The sequence below is a fragment of the Cydia strobilella genome, chromosome 2 (assembly GCF_947568885.1).
Source record: "Cydia strobilella chromosome 2, ilCydStro3.1, whole genome shotgun sequence".
NCBI lineage: Eukaryota > Metazoa > Arthropoda > Insecta > Lepidoptera > Tortricidae > Cydia > Cydia strobilella.
This window is the reverse complement of record NC_086042.1, coordinates 18,492,133-18,518,255: the sequence shown is the minus strand read 5'-3', so window position 1 is coordinate 18,518,255 and position 26,123 is coordinate 18,492,133. Positions and strand designations below refer to the sequence as shown.

Genomic DNA, 26,123 nt, shown 5'->3' with positions numbered 1-26,123 from the left:
TAATTAGCGTACATAATTAAATTGCATGTCATGTGTTTGACGACCGGTCTGGTCTAGTGGGTAGTGACCCTGCCTATGAAGCCGATGGTCCTGGGTTCAAATCCCGGTAACGCTGCGTCTTACGTAAGCGAACAACTCGCGAACGCCAAGCTAAGCGGCGCGGCGCGGCGCGGCGTTCGCGTTAGCAACAAGATCGCCCACGTAGGACGCGTGTTGTTCGCCTACGTAGTACGGCTGAGTAAGGGCATTTATATGTGTGATGAGCACTGATATTTGTTCCTAAGGTGTTCCTAAGTCATGGATATTTTTATTTGTATATTGTATTGCCAACCAGCCAACACCAAGAAAGAGCTCATATCATAAAGCTAATTCCGGAAATATACCTACTTAAAGCGGACTTAACCAAAGACAAATTTTAAACAAAACTTTTTAACTCAAATAATGACTCGTAGAAATGGAAAATGTTTGGAGCTAAAACTTCTGTGGGCGAAATTGTTTTCTGGGAAGCGAGATCTGCGTTCATGTGCAAATTGGACAATCCGTTCAATTCAAATACATATTATCTGTCCGTGACTTCGTTTGCGTGAAATGATGATGATGATTGATAAAAACTATCTTATGTCCTTCCACGAGCCTCCAACTACCTCTGTATCAAATTTCATAGAAATCGGTGCAGCAGTTTAAGCGTGAAGAAGTAACAGACAGACAGATAGTTACATTCGCATTTATAATATTATTATTAGTAGCTTTTGCCCGCGACTTCGTCTGCGTGGAGTTAGTAATTTGGGTAGCTTATTTTTTATCCAATCTACTAAATCGATTTCCCATACAAGCTTCCACCCTCCTTTTCACCCCCTTAAAGGATGATTTCTGGGATAATAACTACCCTATGTCCTTCCCCGGGACTCGAACTATCTTTATACCAAATTTCAACTAAATCGGTTCAGCGGTTTAAGGGTGAAGAGGTAACAGACAGACAGACAGACACACTTTCGCATTAATAATATATGGATAAGTAGGGATTTTACGTATTGTCGGTGCGGACAGTGCGTCACGTGTGCACCCACATGGCTCGTAATAATCGTAATAAACTAAGTGAATTAAATACGATCTACATATATACCATCAGTATGTTTCTAACTTACAATTAAAACATTCCAGATTCCAGTTGATCTACCTCCGCGATGGGAATCAGAAAACCAAGAGCTGAAATTAACTGAAAATTAACAGAGAAAAACTTATTGACAAAAGTAAGACTGCACTTAATAATTTGGTCTACGAGTTTACCATAGAGGTATGTACATAGTAGGTATCCTAGAGCATTTTAGATACCTACATTTCAGTAATCAGCTTCCAACTAAAATTACAACCAGAAATATTTAGCCATTTAGCAAGTTTCATTCAGTGCGCCGGTGAAATGTACGAAAACAGTAGTGAGTGTAGAGTAGAGCGCAACCTGCGAATGTAACCTGACCTATAGTGATATTTCCCGGGCCAGCTGATGTCGTTGACCCCCATCCCAGACCCTCGCCCGAGTGCCCACACTCATCCGCCATTCGGTAAACCGAGCTGTGCGATACACAAGATGTCCCAATAAGAGACGATTGAACGAAGATCACCCCCATTATTCAGTGATGAGCTGATGAGTACCTAATGCCATTTAAACTGAACGTCAATTGGCGGTAAATCGGTAGATGATAACTATTTTCACGCATGTCACGCAACCGTAGTTGTTTTAACTAGAGTATGCCGTAACTGCCATGTCGTCCTATATATATATCAAGTAGCATGTAGTCTCTCTGACTGATATTATAATTTATCAAATCAAATTGCTTTGTTTTTTAAAGATGTTCGTATTTTTTAGGGTTTCGTACCCAAAGGGTAAAAACGGGACCCTATACTTAGACTCCGCTGTCCGTCCGTCCGTCTGTCACCAGGCTGTATCTCATGAACCGTGATATGTAGTTATCACAGATGACGTATTTCTGTTGCCGCTATAATAACAAATAATAAATACAGAATAAAATAAATATTTAAGTGGGCTCCTATACAACAAACGGGATTTTTTTGCCATTTGCGTAATGGTACGGAACCCTCCGTGCGCGAGTCCGACTCGCACTTGGCCGGTTTTTTTAACACGCTTTAATTAGGTCGACCAGTATGTAACTATGTAATCGAATCTAAGGTAACTAATTTAACCATCTTCCAAGGATCGTAGCGTCATGAAAATTGGCAGCTGTATGTAGTTCTGATGACAATACGTTACTGTCGAATTGATCTGATGATGGAGCCGGAAGATATGAATTGGAACTTCATAATGGAACATCGTATCATAGCTGTGTTTGGATTCGTTAGAAAAGTCTTGTAATGAACTTTGACCACGATTAGGTTACAAGGTCTGATGATGAAGCCGGAAGATAGGCACTGGCATTCCATGATGGAATATCGTATCATAGTCGTGTTTGCACTTGTGAGAAAGGTCACGTAATGGACTTTGAACACGATCAGGTTTCAAGGTTATAACAAACCTACTACTACTACTAGAACTTGGTAATAGGAACTCTGTGATAAAACAACGCAACCTACTTGTGTTTGGGGTTTTTAAAATTGTCTCGATAAGTATTAGTTGTCTGTGGAAAGAAAAGTACAGTCAGCGAAAAAAGCGTGTACCAAAAATGAAATTTTTGCCAAAAACTTATTTATGTGCTTGACGTAATTTACAGTTTTTGAACGCATCATAGGTTTTTGATATGTGTAGATAAAACAATTAAGGTGGTTCGATTTTCATACAAAATTCAATCTGCTTTAATTAAGGCACTACACACTATTACTACACAAATATTTGCTCATTTATCTACTTTCGAATATTCGTTTGCGCTAAATTAATAGAAAAACTTTGTTTCATACAGAAATCATACATAAATCAACGTAATTTTTTCATCAATTTTACGTATGTGTGTGTCACAAATGTCGTGTACAAATACGTTGCGTGCGGCGTTGCCACTCTATGACGTTGGCGACGTTGCCTGGCCGACCTGGCAGGATTTGCAGTTGCAGTGCCGTGTTTAGTGCATTTTTATTTGACAGTGTTGACACTGACACATAGGGTCATGTTTATTGTGTCAATTTGTTTGTATAAATTGAAAATGATAGCAACGTCTAAATCAAGTTACAAAAATCATCGGTGTTCTGGTCCGCGAAAATCCAGAAAAATTCAGACTCAATTGAAGCGGAATTCATGATGGTGAAGTTTCGTAAGGTAGGTACAGTTTCATTCCTTCATTGTACATTGTAATTTTCTCGTGCCGATCTTTTTAGAAAATAATTCTCACTTCTTCCGTAATGGTAGATATAAGCAGTGAACCTATACCTATATAATGTAATTATTACTGTTTTGGTTGCCGAATAGTCAATGTGTCACTAACTCTAGGTTTTTTTAGGTATTGTGCAAAATGAAGAGGCATTCTTGGAAATAAAATGTTTTCCTTCCTCCAGAAAAAATCAGGACATCCTCACTGCAATAAAGTAAAATAAAACATTTCCTGGGGATGAAAATTATGGAATTTTGTCTATGAATGAAAAACACAATTATTACTAGGTAAGTAAATGATAACTTTATTAGAATCCATATTGTTGCATCATCTTTCTTCCTATAACATTAGAGATTTTGTGCTATCATGATATTATTTTTCTTTCAGGTAAAGGGACAACTACGGATAACAAATATGAAAAAATGTTATTTCATTTGTTGTGTGAATCCATCTACACCAACAAGACATCCACTGCTGGACATAGGCCTCCCCAGGGATCTCCACAACGACTGGTCTTGCAAGACCGGCCAAAATATCGAGAAATAAATAATATAAATAAACATGATAAATATCCCGTTTTCTATAATAGTTATAATTAGGCCATGCAATGTTGTTACTCACTGTACCTACTTGAATCCAAAAAAAAATATAAAAAAAGTTTTAATTTTATTTTACAATTACTACTTTATTATTAGTACATTACGATACAAGTGCGAAAAGTAGGAAATTGGCAACGAGTTGCGATAAATTGAAACACGACCGAAGGAAGTGTTTTAATCGACACGAGTTGCGAATTACCTTTTCGCACGTGTATTGTACAACGTTTTACAGTACATAATTATGGCCCTTTACATTTTCGACATATGCACGTATTGTACTAATTACCGCACTAGGGCGGTAACGTATATGTAGCACCATATGTACTAAAAAGTATTTTACAGTACATATGGTGCAACTTTCTCGCCCTAGTGCGTAAAGAGCACTTTTCATGCATATGTCGAAAGTTTAAAGGGCCATATGTACTGTAAAACGTTGTACGATACACGTGCGAATAGGTAATTCGCAACTCGTGTCGATTTAAAACACTCTCTGCGGTCGTGTTTTAATCTGTCGCCACTCGTTTCGAATTTTCTCTTTTCCGCACTTGTATCGTAAATAACTATTTCAAACTGCAAGGGTACGATGATAGATCTCAATTCAATATAATTTTGCAACATTTGGCATTATTAGGTTATAAATTGTATGGAGATGAAATCTATCATCGTACCCTTCCAGTTTGAAAAATACTATAGAGGCTGGGCAGTAAGGGATTGCTTTACTTGTAGAACTATATTTAGCCCTTTAAAAAAAAACTGATACCTAACACTTACAAACCTGGACTTCCTTGGGCTAGTGCTACTAAGAATCGTCAGTATTCTCCATCCTTTCTGAGTTGGAAGAACCCAAAAAGGTGAGATTTGTGAAAGTCAGGTTTTCAATATATGTGGCGTTTTCAACCAAACGGGTACCTACTTATTGTTGTCATATTTCCATAAAGCTTCAAAATGAAATCAACCTAATCGACAACCGACAATGTGGTACCTTTTAGTTCAAAACGTCACATATTTTTATAAAACGTTATAAACTAATTTATTAATAATACTGAATATCTGGGAGAAAAAGAAAACATAAGTAAAAACTCAAAAATGCTCGTTTTCCCAGAGATAAGACCTAGCTAGATCGAACCCCTTACAGCAAATTTCATCGAAATCGTTAGAGCCGTTTCCGATATCACTGAAATATATTTCGGTTATATCGGAATCGGACAAGAATTCGAAGAATAAAAGGTATAAGAAACATAAGATAACACAAAAAGGACAAAAAAAGTACCCCTGACGTACCAGTCTCGAACCCGAATCCTCTTGCACGTATTTCCACGAACATACCGCAACGCCATTGCAGCATACTTACACTGCATGAAATTGTCTACTACAAGCATCACGGAAACACTGTTTGCATGTGTGAGTAATAGTAGGAAATAGCATGACAGAAACACTCTGTCGACTTTAAAAGTGTTTTTTGCACTAATGAAGTATTCAATGTTTATTATAATAGTTCAATATTTATGTAAAGAGTGCGCTAAACATACTTTTAAGTATACAGATACCAACACTATTCCACAAAAAAATAAAACCTGAAAATTTGCGAAAGTGACGCCATCTAGCGGGGTTTAAGCTTTGGGTAACCTAGTCGAACCACCTTAATATAAATGCTATTTAGCTTCAAAACCGTACTGTGGAAACAAACTAACCACCCTCGCCTCGGCTCAAAATGTACATTGCTACCCCTAATAAAGCCATTTCCATGCCAAAAACGACTTTTACTCCTTTACTTTGAGCTCATTTTTCATGAGCAATTTACCACCTCGCTTAAATTAAATTGAAACCCGCAATATCAGAATCTACCTTAGGGACTTTCGTTAAGGTTCTACTTTGTTTGGCTACTAGGTCTGTAGGTGACTTCCGTATATACTAGTGCAAGCGAAAAGAAGTCTTGTTAACGCTATTTTAGGTTAGGTTTTGTATCTAATGATGTTGATATGATTGTTCTTTTGCAAAATACACAGTATTTTTTCTCCGCTGCGTACCCTAAAGTGCCTTGGAGCATCATTATTTCTCACATCCACCCCAAGGTAACTTAGACAAGCCTTACCTCTACAACACTTGGGTAGAAAAGCACCTGAAGCGACGTTTTTCATATACCTATCATTATGAGTCAAATAATTATTACAACTAGTAGTATTGTTTCCCTTACCGGTCGGTACTGCGTCACATAACATTCTACCGTAGTTCCCATATACGATATTCATAAGATAAATGGGGTGAAGTTCATTAAACCCAAGATTTGACCTTGTCATCCGAAATCGTAAAAATGTATGTTGTTCCTTGTTCCTGGATATAGGGACCATGCAAGAGAAATATTTGATTTTAGCGGATTTGCAAAATATATATGTATATATGTGATATAAATATACATATAATTGTCTTTTCAGGTCTATGATTCCGTGGAGAATTGGAAGAGCGTTGGAACCTAAGCCATAGTGAGATTAGTGAGTCATGGTGACTCCATTCCACCTCTACAGTATTTGTATTTAGCCTAGATTTAGTGATAACAATTAAAATTACACCACGATACTACTAATACAATTGTATGCACTATAGGGAGCCCTTCGCCCCGTAATCCCCACTGGCGCTACTCTTTGTTACAGAGAACAATCGGAAAAAACGGGGTAGGCTGGTATACAGAGTTCGGAAGTGCTATGTCAGCGTTACAGCAGACATGCTAATGTCCCGTTAATTACAGCTGTGGCATCATGGCCCAGACTATTTGACTGAAGGCAATGAGTATAATTTTCATTTGTCAGAAATAACTCCACCGCTGTGCAGTGTTGAATATCATAACTTAGATGAGTATAAGGCGTGAAACGCCACTGTAAATGACAATGTTATTGATTCATTTTTTGAACGATTTTCAAGCTTGTTCAGAATGATTAGAGTCACTGTTCATATATATATTAAGATTTATAAATAAATGTAAAGAAAAAGTGGTTCCTACAAATCTAATTTCTGTAAAAGAGTCTAGAGACGCTTTGACTTTAATAATAAAAGGTGTGCAAATGTACTACTTTCATGATGAGTTTGTGTGTATTGAGAAGGACAAAGCTATAACCTCCAATTTAAAAGCACTTAACCCTTTCGTTGACTCGGCAGGGCTTCTTCGTGTGGGTGGAAGGTTGGACAATGCCACACACTTAGATTTCTCAAAGAAGCATAATATAATTTTGCCTAAGCACTGTCATGTAACTAAATTGATTATTATTCAAGAGCATTTAATGCTCATGCATGCAGGGTTAAAGCTTGTCCTAGGTGGCCTATGTCAAAAATATTGTATAATTAACTCTGTGAGAGAAGTAAAATCTGTAATCAATAAATGCATAACATGTTGTAAGGCCACCGCTAGTCGGCAATTAATGGGATCACTTCCCAAGGAGCGAATCACTCCAGCTCGAATATTTGAAAATACAGGCCTTGATTATTGTGGACCTTTTGAAATTAAACAATCAGCTCTTAGAAGTAGTGTAATAGGTAAAGGGTATGTAGCCGTATTTGTTTGCTTCGCCTCCAAGGCTGTGCATCTTGAAGTAGTCACCGATATGACCAGTGACACTTTCATAGCTACACTAAAGCGTTTCATTGGTAGAAGAGGCTATCCACAAAATATATTTTGTGATAATGGCTCAACATTTCACGGTGCAAATAACAAACTAAAAGAGCTCCATGATTTACATAAAAAAGATTATTTTCAGAAGGCTGTCAATGATTATGTACTACAGAAAGGCATACAGTTTCATTTCATTCCTAAATATAGCCCCAATCATGGAGGTCTCTGGGAGGCTGCTGTCAAATCAGCAAAATTTCACTTCAAAAGGATTGCTTCAAATCGAATATTTACATATGAGCAATTTAGCACAATAATCATAGAAATTGAGGCAATACTGAACTCTAGGCCGTTGACCCCTCTGTCTCATGACACTTCTGATTTTTCATATTTAACCCCGGGGCACTTCTTGATTGGTGCTGAGCTAACTTCTGCTCCCCAACCCGACTTGGCAGCAGTCCCCAGTAATAGACTCCGGTTTTGGAGGTGCTGCGAGCAAATACGGCAGCATTTTTGGAGTGTTTGGTCAAAGGAATACCTATCATTGTTAAACCAAAGAACTAAATGGCAAAAAACAGAACCTAACCTAAAGGTTGGCATGGTGGTATTGCTACAGGTTCCAAATACTCCTCCTTTAACCTGGCCCTTAGGTAGGATTAACAAAGTTTTTTTATGGCAATGATGGCCATGTAAGAGTTGTGGAGGTGCAAACCTCAGATAAAAAGTTGCATTCCCGTGCTGTGTCAAAAATAGTGGTATTGCCAGTAGAGGCATAACCCAAATATGTGATATTAAGTTAATAAAATTGTCCTTAATTTTAGTTCTTGTTGCACAAGTAAGTGCATCTCTATTGTGATTTATTTTTAGTTGTTGGTTGTATTTGTAATTTTGTATAGAACCCTTGAACTTGTATAAGATATTTTAGATTCAATAGTATTATTGTTAATTACTGGTTCATGTTTAAGCCATAGTTTTCTTTCATTATTCATTTACAGTGTACTAAGCAATATTGTTTGTCTCAAATAGGCATTTGCGCCCTCCCCCCCCCCCAGTTTATGTGTGAAACACACCTAAGTAAGTGTCCAGAGGTGTAGAACCTACTTTATAGCTTGAATCGCCTCCTGCGTGTGGCAACACTGTTCTCTCTCTTCCTAGCCGCCATTCTTAGCGATCACATCAAAAATGTAAGCATTTTCAATTATAAATAATAAATACAGTAAGAAAGTGAAGTTAAAGTTTTTATCACATCCATATCAATTCTCTCCATCCTCCAACATATACACCATCCAGTGACCGCGGGATCAATATTCTTCTTTACGTGCGACGCCGACGTCTCTCAAGTGCGGACTATGTCATCAGTCGGAAGACATTCACTGCGGAACTAAAGCTTCTTCCTACCTAAAATTACCACTAGTGTTCCTATATTTCTCTGAGATGCGCCTTCTGGTCTCCTATAGGTACGCGATCACCACATAAGAACTTATCTGTCCCAACGACCATAGGTTCTAATAGTAATTAATGGTAGTTTTAGAATGTCATAAAACGTAAACAACGTGAACAACAAAGAACAACGTTCTGTTACTTTGCCCAGGCAAAATATTTTCCGTGAGAGCTATCTTTCATCTTCGCATTTCGGTATAAACCACGATAAAGCCTTTGCCGGTGGAATTAGCATTTAAATTGTTCCATCACAGGGCTGTAACAAGCAGAAAAAGATCTGTAAAGATAAAACGAGGTGCGATAACACAAATCAGAAGCTTTCTGACAGTGAAAAAAATTGTTGTCGCAAAAAAGTCTCCCTATTTATGTAAGCACTCTTACCTATTAGGTAATACAGGGCTCATAATAGCGTCTAAGACAAAGCCATATGCCTGCCTAGTTAACTGCGATGAAAACCTTTAACTTTCTGTACTGAATTCCATGTAGGTGTACCCGTTGTCATTATTATTGGGTATGTTTACAGTACATGTGAGATTTAATAATGACATTTGGGATGTATCAATACTTCAGCTCTGCCCTTATCACAGATGCTATGACGTGTTCAACAGCGTCCTAAACACATGGGCATGATTCTGGTTCCATACTTGTATACTACTATACTACTATCTAAGGAATGCAAACCGGTAAAAAAAAACGGGCGGACGGGTAAATTACTCATAATATTTAATATTTACAGTAAAATGTGCTTACTTTGCTCCCCGCTGGCTAATTGTGCTGCAACGGTTTTTAAATACGAAAACTATATCACAACCTTATTTAAGTAAAGTAGCCACATTTTACGGTACCGGTTGCATTCCCTAGTATTTTAAACATCGTACCTTCGTTTGAATTGCAAACACCAATACATACATAAGGGGACCAAATAAACAATAATATGGTGAAAGTGTAATGGTTCGCTTATACCGTGACCTTGAGCCTTCTTATGAGGCCCATCGTTAGCGCCCACGTCTCAGATCCGTATGTCATCACTGGCAGCACACACTGGTCAAAGACTTTCGACTTAAGACACTGCGGCAATTTGGACGAAAAGATACTGTGGAGCTTCCCGAACGCTGCCCAACCGAGTCGGATTCGACGAGTGACCTCTTTCTCGAAGTTGGACCTACCTAACTGGACTGTTTGTCCTAGGTATACATAATCGTCAACAACTTCGAGCGCAGAGCCTCCGATTAATACGGGAGTTGGCACAACATGGACAGAATATATTTTAATACAAATAGTTTATGTGCAACGGCAGCCCTGGCCACCTGGAGCGCGGGCGTATTTACATGCAAACCAACGTGGCAACCGCCTGCATACTTACTGCATGAATTTTCTATTTTTACCACCGACGGTACGAAATGTACGGCTACGGTATGAAGACGGTATTATCGTGTTGGGTTCTTAGTGATTTGAAAACGCTCGACTTTGAGGCTTACAATTCTTACAAAGATATTACTTTGATTCTATAGTTTCATTACAACTAAATTAATGAAATTGATTTAAAAAATCTGACTGACTCTGACTGACTTATTTATTTCCAGCCTTTTTTAACCATTTAGTGACTACCTTTTAGTTTTTAGGGTTCCGTACCCAAAGGGTAAAAACGGGACCCTATTACTAAGACTCCTCTGTCCGTCTGTCTGTCTGTCTGTCCGTCTGTCTGTCACCAGGCTGTATCTGATCAACCGTGATAGATTATGTATTTCTGTTGCCGCTATAACAACAAATACTAAAAAGTACGGAACTCTCGGTGGGCGAGTCCGACTCGCACTTACCGGTTTTTATTATTTAACTTCAAATTATCTTTGTACCAATAGGGTAGGTAATTCGTAGACAAACAGTATGAGCTACGCCGCGCCGTAGCTCGTAGCAAGTACAAAACAAAGATCAGTGAGGAAGCGATTCTGATTTACAAATTGTTAAAGTTTTGAGCATGGTTATGATATGACCTAGGCAATCGCTCACGCTGATGGATTCAAAAGAAAAGGATAAAACAGCCAAAAAACTTTAACAACTCCAGCAGGTGTTGGGATGGTGCAGGCAAATATGAAAAACAACTCCGTAAAAAGCTGCCACTGAATGCGCTAGGAAAAAGTTTCTTATCACTCCTGCAGAAAATTGAATAATAATAAAAAAACTGATAATTATTTAAATTAAAAGTAGCTTCATATTCTAGTAATCCTAAATTCCAAAAATCCTTATCAATTGCATAATTTTTTTTCATTTGAAGTTTACAGCTCTTTTTTCGGTACACCCCTTACTTGGAATACTGTTATGCTGTGAAATGTAATGAATAAAATAAATAAATAATACAATGTGCTTTATTAGCATTTGTTTGGTGATTCCAATAGGAAATGCACATATTAATATGAGAATATCCAAATCACTTTAGGTGTGCTTACAATATTTTATGTAAGAATTTCCTCGACTTTTCAGCAGAATATAACTAACTTGTTTCCATAGTACTTTTATACATAATCGGGGAAATTATCTCGATGAACAAAGAACCTCCTTTTTAAAATTAGTGAAAACTATGTCAAAAAAATACAATATCACCCACTCGTGAAAATTGGATAAGTATAATATTTCAAAAAGGATAGATAGATAGAAAAAGAAATCAAATACCTATATTTTTAAGGCCGTTCCATCGGTTTTGTTTTATTGAGCCAAGTGTCAATTTTGATCGAATTTTGTCGAGTTTTATTCATTTTAAAAACGTTGCCTTACCATATCGAAATTCGAAAGCTGTCAAATTACTATTTAGGTTAAGATTTTTTTTCCTCTTTTTAGGGTTCCGTACCCAAAGGGTAAAAACGGGACCCTATTACTAAGACTCCGCTGTCCATCTGTCCGTATGCCTGTCACCAGGCTGTATCTCATGAACCGTGATAGCTAGACAGTTGAAATTTTCACAGATGATGTATTTCTGTTGCCGCTACAACAACAAATACTAAAAAGTACGGAACCCTCGGTGGGCGAGTCCGACTCGCACTTGTCCGGTTTTTTTTTGTTTATAGTGTCACACAATAAATAACCGAGTAAAGTTTGAATAAAAGTCCGAGTTAGGTTACTTTGGGAATTAATCGTATCGAGCGAAGTGTCATAATTCGTGTATCGAAAGCTGTGTTTTTACAGATAATATAATCAAGAACAACATATATTTTTTCCACGTCTACGAATATCAACGTCTCTTAGAATAATATGATCATATAAAGAGATTTTTTTCCTTCTGGCTCAGGGAACGGCCATAATGTATTAGTTTTAATAAAATGGTAAACACAAACACTTTCTATCGCATGCATTGAGACATCGCTACATCGCTAACATTGAGAGGAAAATCCTAAACAAATATTTTAATCCAATTGATGTGTGGTGTTGCCAAGATCTGAAATAAAACCCCTTCAATATCTGAATAATGCATGGCATAAAATTGCCGCGCGTTATGTGACATTTCGCTTTGCATATGGAAATCAGAAATATTCCAGAGGATGGAAACTCGAGACAAAGAGAGGTGTTTTCCTTTACATTCTTATTCTGCTTTACGACTTTTAGAATGAATTTACGTATTTTGAGTAAGGTTGTAAAAGTAATATTCAGTTCAGACTGACAGCATTAATGCTGCAGTTTTTAAGGGCTTTGCGTCTTTTAAGGCAAACTTATTTTAAATTATAATACCAATAGGATTTACCTAGTACTCTGTAATAAGTGGTTAGTAGAATTAAATCGCTTAATGGTTACATTATCCTTAAATTGTGAGACCTATAAGTACGTACCTTTTTAAAGTCCAAACAAGCAACGACGAAAAAATCTTCTGTGAGAATTGGAAAAATAATCCTTCATTAAAGTAGAAAGTTGAATTTCAATCAAGACTCATTAGATGAAGTTTAGCCTTAGTTCCGAAGTGGAGTAAAATTTTTAGCCGAAAAAGTGAAACAGTCAGCTGCAGAACGTAAGTGCGCCTTTTCGTAAATTTTCATTAAGTGGTTACAGGGCACAGAAACTGTTTATTTGCAAGTAACGAGAAAGATAGATATACAAGGAACCCAATTTAATGTGGTAACTAAGAAACTCAAGTTTCTGGAGGTACCTACTAATAGTATTTTCACATCACCAATTCGAAAAAGGGGTTTTTCTTCCCTGCTAGGAGGGATCAAACTGGCACTTTTTTTCCCTGCTAGGAAGGATCAAAGTAACACTTTTCTATTCTAGGACACTATTTTTGCATTTTTTTGCACATTATTTTAGCTTATATAATATTTTTAAACATCATAATTACCTCATAGGTGATGTGAAAAGCAGTATGTGTCACATGGTAGCAAAATTATTTTCCCCTCACTAGCTCGGAAAGTTGTCGTTTATCCTTCAATACAAGCGGGGAAAAACGCGTTTTATCCACTAGTGGGGAAAGTAATTTGACCTTGGATGGAGCGTGTTTAAGTAGCTTGACAGATAACAAAACGTAAAACGCTCATGATAATGGTTCGTTCGATATTAATTATCATTAAATAAATGGTATGAGAATCTAATAAAAAATAAAAAAAATTGCTTTATTTAATGATTTAAATCATAAACCTTAAAATTCCATAAGAAACGTTTTTGTGTTTATAATGATGTTAAATATAATTCTGAACGCACAAGTTGAGTCGATGCAATTTCAAAACGCATCGTTGACATTTCATACATCAGAAATTTCAACATTGTCAACAATTTTTTTACTTAAAACCTTTTCTCACCGACTCGCGTAAAAATACACAACTTCCAGAGTTTTCTGTTATAATATCGTAAAGAAATGAGTGGTTCCAGTGATGAAGATGATCTAACGCCTGTGGATGTTGCACTTTCCTCGCTATAGTGAGGTGAAAAGTTTTGTGTTACACACGGGCGCAAATGTATTTTACTTCTCGTGTGTTGAAACACTCGCTACGCTCAGGATTCTATTTTAGCCTATAGAATATTTATTTTTTAGCCTATAGAATATTTATTTTCACCTATAGAATCCTTTCGCTTGCTCGTGTTTCAATTCTACACTCGCGGGTAAAATACAACTTTGCACCCTTGTATAACAATAGTTATTTGTTATACAAGGGTGCAAAGTTGTATTTTACCCGCGAGTGTAGAATTGAAACACGAGTAAGCGAAAGGATTCTATAGGTGAACCACGAGCGAAGCGAGTGGTTCTAAAATAGAATCCTGAGCGTAGCGAGTGTTTCAACACACGAGAAGTAGAATACATTTGCGCCCGTGTGTAACACAAAACTTTTCACCTCACTATAGCGAGGAAAGTGCAACATCCACAGGCGTTAGATCATCTTCATCACTGGAACCACTCATTTCTTTACGATATTATAACAGAAAACTCTGGAAGTTGTGTATTTTTACGCGAGTCGGTGAGAAAAGGTTTTAAGTAAAAAAATTGTTGACAATGTTGAAATTTCTGATGTATGAAATGTCAACGATGCGTTTTGAAATTGCATCGACTCAACTTGTGCGTTCAGTATTTAACATCATTATAAAAAAACAAACGTTTCTTATGGAATTTTAAGGTTTATGACTTAAAATCATTAAATAAAGCTAAATTTGGTATTTTTTATTAGATTCTCAAACCATTTATTTAATGATAATTAATATCGAACGAACCATTATCATGAGCGTTTTACGTTTTGTTATCTGTCAAGCTACTTAAACACGCTCCATCCAAGGTGAAATTACTTTCCCCACTAGTGGATAAAACGCGTTTTTCCCCGCTTGTATTGAAGGATAAACGACAACTTTCCGAGCTAGTGAGGGGAAATAGTTATTTGTTATACAAGGGTGCAAAGTTGTATTTTACCCGCGAGTGTGGAATTGAAACACGAGAAAGCGAAAGGATTCTATAGTTGAACCACGAGCGAAGCGAGTGGTTCTAAAATAGAATCCTGAGCGTAGCGAGTGTTTCAACACACGAGAAGTAAAATACAACTTTTCACCCGTGTGTAACACAAAACTTTTCCCCTCACTATAGCGAGGAAAGTGCAACATCCACAGGCGTTAGATCATCTTCATCACTGGAATCACTAATTTTTTTACGATAATACGATATTATAACAGAAACTCTGGAAGTTGTGAATTTTTACGTATCGGAGTCGGTGAGAAAAATTTTGTTGACAATGTTGACATTTCTGACGATGCGTTTTGAAATTGCATCGACTCAACTTGTGCGTTCAGAATAACATTCAACATCATTTAAAAAAACAAATGTTTCTTATGTAATTTAAGGTTTAAGTATTACTTAAAATCATTAAATAAAGCTAAATTTGGTATTTTTTATTAAATTCTCAAACCATTTATTTATGATAATTAATATCGAACGAACAATTGTTATGAGCGTTTTACGTTTTGTTATCTGTCAAAACTGTCAAAAGCTACTTAAACACGCTCCATCCAAGGTCAAATTACTTTCCCCACTAGTGGATAAAATGCGTTTTTCCCCGCTAGTTTTAAAGGATAAAAGACGGCTTTCCGAGCTAGTGACGGAAAAATAACTATTCCATCTTGGGCGTAACACACTTGAATCCCTCACTACGCTCAGGATTCTAGTTTAGAATCTCGATACTCTCGGGATTTTATTATAGAATCCTTCTCTTCGTTTAGGATTCAATATACGCCCTCGCCGTAAATATGTAATTTTGCTCCCTTGTAACACAATCTACTATTGATAAGTTTTCTTTATTCACTAGGATGCTATTCAAACAGAATTTAGATATCTGCATATTAAAAAAATATAAAAAGCCTGCCTGTAATAATTGTAACTACTTTTCAAACGGGGTATTTACGCTGTTATAACTAGCACAATCGTAATAGGACAAACTCTGAATTTACGTATTCTAGGTGCAAGGCAACATTAAAGCTTATTTTTCTTGGGGGTCGCAGTTGTAACTTAACCTAACCCAATTTTCTGCCGACAATTCGTCTTCTTGAGGGTCGCAGTTCTAACCTAACCTAACTCACTTTTCTGGCAACAGTTCGAGTTCGTTTTCTTGAGGGTCGCAGTTTTAACTTAACCTAACCCACTTTTCTAACGACAATTAGTTTTCTTGGGGGTCGCAGTTCTAATCTATCCTAACCCACTTTTCTGGCTACAGTTCGTTTTCTTGGGGGTCGCAGTTCTAACCTAACCCACTTCTAGCAAGAGTTCGTTTTCTTGGGGGTCGCAGTTCTAACCTAACCTAACCAGATAAACCACAATACAGCCGACTTGAGAGTATGCTGAATGTGAAATCATATTTTTCCTTCTAGTGCCTAAACTATTGAGCAGATTTCAATAAAAATACATCAGTAGGTAACGAATTGGAACACCAGTACAAATTTAGTAAAATGAATCAGGGAGAAATTCCTAGGGCTAAATAATGTGACGAGAAAAACTGATTTTAGGTCTTAAATGGGGCTGAAACAAATGTAAACAGATCATGAACGTCAAGAGGACTCTCGGGCTACAGGATGTAGAGAATCATCAGTTATGAAACCCATTATTACCCTTCTTTCTGGGTAAGTCGCGGTCAAGTGAAATGTTGATATTGGGTAGATCGTGTACAAATGTATAGACAAATGTGGAATTTCTATGATCATCTATGTTTCATATCAAGAGAATGTCCCCTGGAAAAGTATAAGCGCTCAATCTAGATTCAGCATGTATTTTCTACAAGAAGTTTTTTTTTGCAAAGGTATGTAGGACCTTTTTATGTAGAATTTAATAAGCTTTAATGTTGCCTCACACCTCACACCATATTTCCATAGAATACATAAATTCAGAGTAAAATGAGAATTTTTCCAGGAAGGCACGCATCTTCCAAGATGGCTACGGTTCCTCGAGGTCTCCAAATGTCAAATGGTGTGGACATGAAAAAGGGACCTTTAATTAACATATATACCCAATTTCTTTACTGTCCAAGAGATTTCGCAGTTTGTCCTATTCCGATTGTGCTAAACGTAGAAGACCCTATTTTACTACAATCGTATTATTCATTTGAGTAAGAGTCAATGAAAGCATCTCGATAATGAATGTAAAGATGTACATCGTACTTAATATTAGAAATAACGTCACTTCTCGCCTAAAAACGTGTTAAAGCCCGTTGTTACGATATCAAAGAACAATTAATGGGCGATGCGGAAATCGAGGAAATTCGTGTAATGTGTAATGAATGACAGTTATTGAGCGTTCCGGCAGCCGGCACGGCGCTAAGATGGAGGGCAGAGCGGAACCCGGTTAGGCCAGCATCCCGGGCGGGTCGATGCGGGGTGTATCTGGTTTTTTCGGACACTATACCAACCGGGAGAGGGGTGAACGAACGGCGTTACATAACGCGGTCGATACCGGGCTGCGCGGTCCTGCGCGGGCCACCCCTCGCAATACCGCTCGCGCGCGCTACCCATTCGGACGTACGCGTGTTATTTATTTTACCGCGTTTTTCGTTTCCCTTTCGTTCTTTACGTTTATGATTTGAGCCACCATGTCGAAAGGCGACAGCGAGCAACAGAATGGCTCCGGCGAGGAGTCCAAAACCAATCTCATCATCAACTACCTGCCCCAGAGCATGACTCAGGAGGAGATCCGGAGCCTGTTCTCCAGTATTGGTGAAGTGGAGAGTTGCAAGCTCATCCGAAATAAAGGGGCCGCGTTCCCTGATGCTTTGAACCATGCGCTGCACGGCGGCGGCCAGTCGCTCGGCTATGCGTTTGTCAACTACCACCGTCCTGAGGATGCGGAAAAAGCCATCTCGACGCTCAATGGACTTCGCCTCCAGAACAAAACCATCAAAGTATCATACGCACGACCAAGCAGCGAGGCCATCAAAGGGGCCAATCTCTACGTGTCCGGACTTCCAAAAACTATGACTCAGAGTGAGTTGGAACGACTCTTCAGCCCTTACGGCCGCATCATCACATCCCGCATTCTGTGCGAAAATTCCGGCGGGCGGCCATTCACCGGGGGCGAACAGGGACTCTCTAAAGGAGTGGGATTCATTCGATTTGATCAACGCGTGGAGGCCGAAAGAGCCATTCAGGAACTGAATGGAACAGTGCCTAAAGGAGCGACAGAGCCTATCACAGTGAAGTTTGCGAACAACCCGTCCAACAATGGAAAAGCTTTGGCACCGCTAGCGGCGTACCTGCCGGCGGCGCTTCGATTCCCTGCGCCCCTCGGCCGCTTCAGCTCTGGCAAGTCTCTCCTGGCCATCAACAAGGGATTACAACGCTACAGCCCGCTGGCTGGGGAGCTTCTGGGCGGCGTCCTGCCAGGAGCCGTGGGCTCCGAGTGGTGCATCTTCGTGTACAACCTGGCGCCCGAGACCGAGGAAAACGTGCTCTGGCAACTCTTCGGCCCGTTCGGTGCCGTTCAGAGCGTCAAAGTCATAAGAGACCTGCAGACCAACAAGTGCAAAGGGTATGGTTTCATCACAATGACAAACTACGACGAGGCCGTGGTGGCCATCCAGTCGCTGAACGGATACACTCTGGGCAATCGCGTGCTGCAGGTCAGCTTCAAGACCAACAAGATCAAGACTATTTAAACGCCGCGGGCGCCGCGGCCGCTAGGACGGCACGCGCCAGGCGCGCACCCATACATACCGCGGATACCAGAACAACAAGAGTTAGACTGTCTTCCCGAATAGACCGGACGACGTCCGCATTTTCTACGTTTACTGTAAAGCGAAGGCACCGACCCTTTGTCCGAAGCCGCTCCGGTGACATATATAAACGTACGTATGCCTATATACCGAACTGGGTTAAGTGTGTTTCAGGAAACAAAATGGCGGCTCGTACAGGGAGCGGTGCGCAGGTCCGGACTCAGTCCAGCTGCACCGACTAGACACGACCTGGGCCGGCTCACATGTCACACGGCCTGACTAACCCATACATATTGGTAATAGTCAATAACAAAATAATGATATTAAACTTCGCTTATGAACGGTTGTGGTTAACGAGAAATAGTTTTCGAATATAATGAATAATTAGCAATAATAGCCTAAATTGTGTAATGCTCCTTTGTGGAATTTATACGCGATCATATCGTCTGTCGTATTGTGCGTGTCACGTCTCCACCGGGGCGTCACGGCATCAGGGCGGCCCGGCACGGCGCGGCCCGGTCCGGCCCGGCGCCCGGTCCACGTTTGCCAAATATATATACCTAATGCAAAATACATCATTCTGTCGCTCACACAACGTACCTAGCTGTTAGTATTATATCGGACCGGCCAAAAGTAATGGAACGAAGCTCGCGCTTCTCAGGCACTTAATCGAAGTAAAATAGTGTTATATTGTTAAAGATTGGAAAATATATATTATCTATATGTATATTTTAATCATATATTAATCTAATTAAGGATGAAAACTAATCAAAAACTGTGATAGGTTTTGATAAAATTTTAAAAAATGATTGAGATCCGCGGAGATGAGTTGACGTCCCGGGCTCGCCCGGCGTGAAAACGTGTAGGTTAGTTTTTTGAGAAAATTTTGATATGAGGAACTAGGAAGCGGGTTACGGTAGTAGATACCGGTAACGCACACTGACAAGGATCTGACACACTATGGCGTCGCCCTCCCAGTGTGGGGGGTGGTCGAAGGCGCTCGGGGCCGCTCGGCCGGCGATCGATCGAGCCCGGCCGAGCGCGCCGTCTCGCTCGCGCGCGCGCGCTTCCTCGCCGCACGTGAAACGGGGACAGCACGCGGAGCAACGGAGGACGACAGTCCACCGCGGAACTATGGTGCATACTCTAGTCTAACGATATCGTTTCCAATAATAATCGATATCTAAACATATGATCGGTACCTGCTATAATAATAATGTATGGATGCGAACCTGCGTCTATTCGAAGTAGGCTTTAATTGTCTTAGTTTAAATGAAAATTTGTAAATAGGAAAAATGTTTAAAAAATCCCCCGCGTCTGACACGCCTCAGAACCACTTCGACCCGACAAGACCTATTGAAGAACATCGAACTTGAATAGATTATATTATCGTGCCGTCCTAACGACTCTACGATTTTTGTAAAAAGAATATATATAAGAAACAGTTTTGTAACATTTCAGATATTAACTAATAGGTACTCATTACATACCAAAGATGAAGATTAAAATTTACAAGTATTTATATATTTATTATAAATGTAAAACGTGCAATAACTAATAGCCATTAATTTAATATAAATATATTAACAAATGAGTGGAGGCGTCGGGCTAGGCCGACCTGGCCGACCGCAGTTTGTTTGTCTATTTATTGTAATCGCGGCGAAGGCCATGGCCAGCGGTCGACTTACTATTAAATTTATTCATTTACTAATTTAAATAAAATTCGCTTATTTTACATACAGCTTGACTTGCTTGAGATTCCAATTTTAGTCTTAATACGTTTCATTATTATTAGGGATACTGTATTAATTTAGAGAAATTGTGAGTTACCACTTTCGTTACTACGCCTCGAGTCGGTAATGGCCAGATGGAAAAGAAAACAGGTGGAATTGTAGAAACGATGGATTAATATTTGTATGTAATTTTATACTGAAAAGTGCTTTACCGAAGCGAGGTGTAGATTTTCGGCATAGTTTGATTATAATTTAAATGGTGGTAATTATATGGATCGTACGGTTGGCAAGCGGTGGAGTGGTCGCGAGCACAACTTTTGCTAACCTACTGTACCTAACTATAATGTAGTCGTCTTTAGGTTATAGTGGTTGTTGTGTTTGTGTTGTTTTGCATCAGCATATAAATTTCAACTATTCTAGTTTTTACCCCTTCGCGGGGATTATAATATTATTCATAATTGATAATTTTAAGAATAGTTGGAGTTAATGTTGATGATAATAACCGTAATGATAATTTCAAATTTTGTTAGATTTAACGACTCATTAATTTAGTGTACGTGCAATTATTGTATTTTACGTGTATGTCTATTAGGTGTGCATTTAACTTATTTAATGTCTAATTTATATCGTAACTTCTCGGTAAGTTAAGCTTACTCAGACCGTCTCTCGCGCGCTTGTCACATGTTCAAGACGGCGGATGTCTAGCACAGCATACCTACAGTAAATAATGTAACCCGATGGATTATCGATGGTATCGATTTGCCGGTTTGAGTAATGCTTAAAAAACTAAATTGATTTATTTATTAGGTAATTACTATAATGGGCGATTAATCGGGCTCAGGGAGGTAAAGTTTCATTAAATAAAACGTAAATAATTATTGTTTAGGGTAACTTAACCCTAATATGGTTTCAAGTTTGGGATTGCTTTTCGCGTAAATGTAAGATTTAAACTGTCGTTTGAATCGAAACGAAAACACCAAAGTATTCACTGAAAACTCATCGACTTTTTAGATAATAAATAATAATAATAATTGAAGTAAAAATTTCAAAATATTTTGGAGCGGTTGTTCGTTAGGTGTGTAAAGTGACTTACAGCGTGTATTAGTAGAATGTTTTGTGCGTCAACCCTTCTTTCGGTAATAATTAAACAAAAGAATAAAAAAGATAATAATAAATTAATAATACCTAGTGCTCAATAGCTTAGTGGGTCGAGTAGTTCGTGAACATGAAAAGCAATAAATGTATTGTGAGTTAAGCACGCTACGTTACACATAATGTTAACTTAATATTTTTATATGTATTTTAAAAATATACAGTATTTCATATCTTAATAGTCGTAAGGCAGTCGGCAAAACGTTCTACTAATAGTGGTGTAGACACAGTCAATGTAGGTAACGAACCCAGCCTAGGGAGAAGCACCCCTATTATCAATACCATACGGCTACTTTTTGAACGGTGTTTTGAAACATTTTTTAATGAAAATAAGAAAATATATAAAATAAAGTAATTAATTGGCAACACAGAAACAATACTCTAAATACGCATAGGCTAATTGACATGAGGCTGTGAAATTAGCAAAAAAATAAAAGTAAATAAATTCACGTGACGGTCGATCTTAAATTATATTAAAGATTAAGTGAGAGGGATTATGCAGTCATAGGTTGATGGCCCATAATTAATAAGTAAATCAATTGACAAGAATGCAGCTAACATTAATGACTGTCCAGGAATCGGTGATAAATAGGAAGGTTAATAGCATTTGTATGCATCAGCGTATAGTCTGGTAAGGAACCGGCCTCGGGCAAGCACAAAGCAGAAATAATGCCAGAGGCCGGAACCGTAGTTAAGTCACAATGAAGAAATTATATCTTCCATAGGACATAAATCTACATAAGTTAACTTCTCTGCGTGAAAATATTTCAATACCGACTGTGGCACTTAAGGCTGTATTTATTCTAGTCAAATGCTCAATAATTAAAAAAGTCGCAAGTGCCAAATGTGTATCGACAAAATACCATCGATAAATTGAAATATTTTGACGCCACAGAAAACTCGAGACATCGACTAAATGTGTTACTATTAACGTCATACGTCAAAAAGTTTACACAACACCTACTTCAAAGCTGCAACGGCTATATTATTGTAAAATTATAAAATCCATTTGCTCAGCCCATACTTCCTCTTTTGGATCTGTTTCTCTAGCATAGCTCTTACTCGTAGGTACCTACTCTCATCGTAATTTTTTATAATATAGCCCGCGGCGCCTTGTCGCTTCCCTTTGCGCGTTCGCATGATCATCGTCACCTGGGCGGAGCACCGGCGGCGCTGCGCCCGCTCGCGCCACGAACCAGCGGTAAACAACCGAAAGCAATATAATATGTCGATAAGGGACAATAAACTAAGCAATATTTTTAAAGAGATCTTTTTGATCTACATTTCTGCATTTCACGAGTGATGACCTAGTCCTTATTACCTGAAATGCAGCGCTTTTACACCAGTTGAACTAAGCTTTAATGGAGTATTTAAAATTTAAATTTACTCTTAAAGCCGTCTTACGCTGGTATTGGGTAGCTGAGCGCTGGCGGGAGTCAGGGAGAGCCGTGTGCTGCCGCACTGTAATTATCATTATAGACAGTGAAAAGCCCAGAAAGACACTTGCGTTGAAAACCCCAGGCTTCGTCAAACGACGAGTCGATTTTACGCTTAGAGCATTCGCTAAAAAGGTTGCAATAAATATGTAAATATAACAACAGCATCGGACCAGCTTCGGAATGCGAATTGTGAATAAATTACCAATAGTTTCGAATTTAAATAAATAAAAAAGTAATATCATGTAATATCAATTTCACTGTCTATTTATTAGAAGTTCGTTTTCGGTGTTGATTCCTCTATTAACTGCATAGCACAATGGTTCGTTCCCATTTGTCGAAGGGCGGGGAGCAGGCACGGGTCGGACTCGTGTCCAAACACAAGACGCCTCACGCTTGCCCCTCCGGCTCCATTCATTTCAGGTTAAGGGATACAATGGGGACAAACACAGAATCGTGCAGAGTAGCATGTGATACTCCTAGTACGTAAACGTAGGCAATATTCATTCATATTTCCATATTGTTAGAGACCTGAAAGATTGGAACGTATCATAGATACTTTTTGAGGTCTTTGCGAATATTTAAAACACAGTAAATCATCCCGACTTCCAGCAGACTCGAGTAAGGATAGGAAATAAATAGAGCAAATGTGCATCGTAAGATAAGTGTCTCAAAATAAAGTATTGAATAAGTATTTTACCAACTTCAACGTTAAGGTGTACTAGGCAATGAAAGCAATGATATTTATAATTAAATGAGATTATGAAACAGTCAGCCATTTCCTCGTTCGCTAGCTGACTCCACTTTGATACAAATACGTATTTTATAAAACTAATAATAAAATCTAAAAAAAAGTTAAAAAACACTTAAGATCTTCCGGTATTTCAAATTAATGTTGAAGTTTATTTTCGTCTTTTTATGGTTACCTATATAAAAATTAAGAAGTAGGTGTCTGTGTTGATCGTATTAACCGATTTAGTTAATATTGTACCTAAAGGTTAGGTATTTCTATATACTTATTGTGTCGGTTTAATAATTACCTCTACTTCATTATAGCTTTTGTGGGGAGTTTGAGTTGCACAAGAAATAGTAGATGGAATTAAGACAACACTAAACCTGGCATCATGGTCCCTGGCCGGTTTGCTGCCCGGAGCGAGCGGCGCGGCGCGCTCCGGCGGCTGCGGCCGCCGCTCCGGCTAGCGAACGGGCGAGGGAGATCGATTCAATTCCAAATATTGATTCAGTTTTAGTGTCTTAGAATTAAATGTTGTTCCCAATAATTTGTAAGATCGTTTAAGGATTTTTGAATTATTGTAAAGTTTTCCAAACACCAATAAGGAGCTTAAACGCTCGGTTCAGAGGACCGAAGCGGTTTTTGGAAAATTGCTACGCGACATCCTTCAAGCGGGATAGAAAATTTTAAAATACTCATTCCTATTGTAAGCATTAATAACCAAATATTTACATCAGTAGTGGTTACTTGGCTGTTTTAAGTAATTTATTCATTAATATTTTCACGTAATTTATGTGTCTATAATTATTAATTTATGGGAATTAATTATAATTGAATAAAAAAATATGAAAAAATGTCACATTCTCTTCACTTTATACAATAGTTTTTACAATATGATATTTAATATCCTCAATGGTTGTAACTATACATTTCTTGTTCTAAATATATAAAAAACCCGATGGCAGTTGCTTTCATTTGTATTTCAACCCAAACCCATTTTAAAATATCGATAAAAACAAATCAGATCTAATTGATCTCAGTTTAGTTAATTGTAGTTTAATTTTTACTGTAAGGCTTTATTTATTGTTAATTAACTTTTTCTTATGATTTGAATAAAACATAAATAAACATATGAGCAACAAAAAATTGACCTCAGTAATTCCGGTCAAGAATTATTTTAATTTTTTAAACAAGTTTACAATATTAAGCACGTCTACTGAAAGCATAGTAATTAAATTTTATCATCTTGTGCTTGTGCTAGTATTGGCATGTGACACTAATTTGATTTCATGATTTACGTAGGTATCTGTATTTTAACTAAACAAAGAAATGTACGAACATACAAGAGAAACGTTCCTAAAATAAAATAATAATAGTTTGTTCAATTTCGATCCACCTCCCTTCACGCAACTCTAACCTCTACCCCTAAAGTTCTACCACCCACACCTCCCTCTACCATCCCCGCCCACGAGAGGCAATCTATTTGCAGCGCTGCACGTATTTCATATTTCGGCAGATAACAATTTCCAATAAACAGCAGACTTTTTAGTCGTTTTCGCAACACCTCGTATCTATGACAATGGGACCCTCGTATTATTTTAGGAACAAGTGACAGAGCTGCCATTGTCGCCGTCCCCCAGTGTAATGGTAGGTGCGATGTAGGGATACACCGTATAAATCAAATTTGTATTGTGATGAAAGATTTTACTTTTGTAGTTTTTAATGGAATGGATATTAACATTTACATTTTATAATTTAATTAAGTCAAGTCAATTCTGCAAAATGCAAACGACTGGTAAATCTATAGTGATACGGGCAATCCCATCAAAACGGTACAAATGTTAACAACATGTTACATGTATTGTATCAGAAAATTACAGACAAGGCGAATCTCTTTCAGAATTTGTTATATTATGTATGACAAATGTCACTCAACTTACGCATATTTCAAATTTTATACAATTGACACAGTGATGCACCAGTTATGTAATTTACCTAGGTAAGTACAGTTAGCTCGTTATATTTTATGAGTACTTACACTTAAATATTTATTTTATTCGGTTTTTAGTATTTATTGTAGCGGCAACAGAAATACATCATCTGTGAAAATTTCAACTGTCATTTACCTCCCAAAAGTGGTACTATGTCTAAAATTTATTTGTTGACGTCACATGTCCGTCTTCGGGTCACAGACATGTGTGCCAAATTTCAACTTAATTGGTTCAGTAGTTTCGAATTTGTTGCACTTGAATACAGTAAACAATCAAATACATTTTCTAATGGTGTATTATAGGATTTATAAGTTTGTGGGTCATACACATTTTATACATAGTATGTTTAACTCGTTCGAGTCTTTCATGTAGACATCGCAAACTTAAGGAAATCTAAAGCTAATTTTTACGCTGCACCCTTATATGCGGGATACATTTTTTCAGTACTTGAGACTCAAATAAGATGATGCTAGGTATATAATA

The 26,123-nt window shown here is 38.0% G+C and overlaps 1 protein-coding gene across 1 annotated transcript; it reads left to right on the top strand.

Moving 5' to 3' along the window:
* Positions 1-17,173: 17,173 nt before the first annotated feature.
* On the top strand, positions 17,174-24,608 carry LOC134752799 (ELAV-like protein 4). The gene has a single exon (XM_063688523.1). The coding sequence runs from the start codon at positions 17,477-17,479 to the stop codon at positions 18,536-18,538; it is 1,062 nt and encodes a 353-aa protein (XP_063544593.1). The 5' UTR covers positions 17,174-17,476; the 3' UTR covers positions 18,539-24,608.
* The last annotated feature ends 1,515 nt before the right edge of the window (positions 24,609-26,123 follow it).

What these genes read in the sequence shown, in the direction of transcription:
- LOC134752799 (XM_063688523.1), top strand. Translation starts at nt 17,477, where the DNA reads ATGTCGAAAGGCGACAGCGAGCAACAGAATGGCTCCGGCGAGGAGTCC.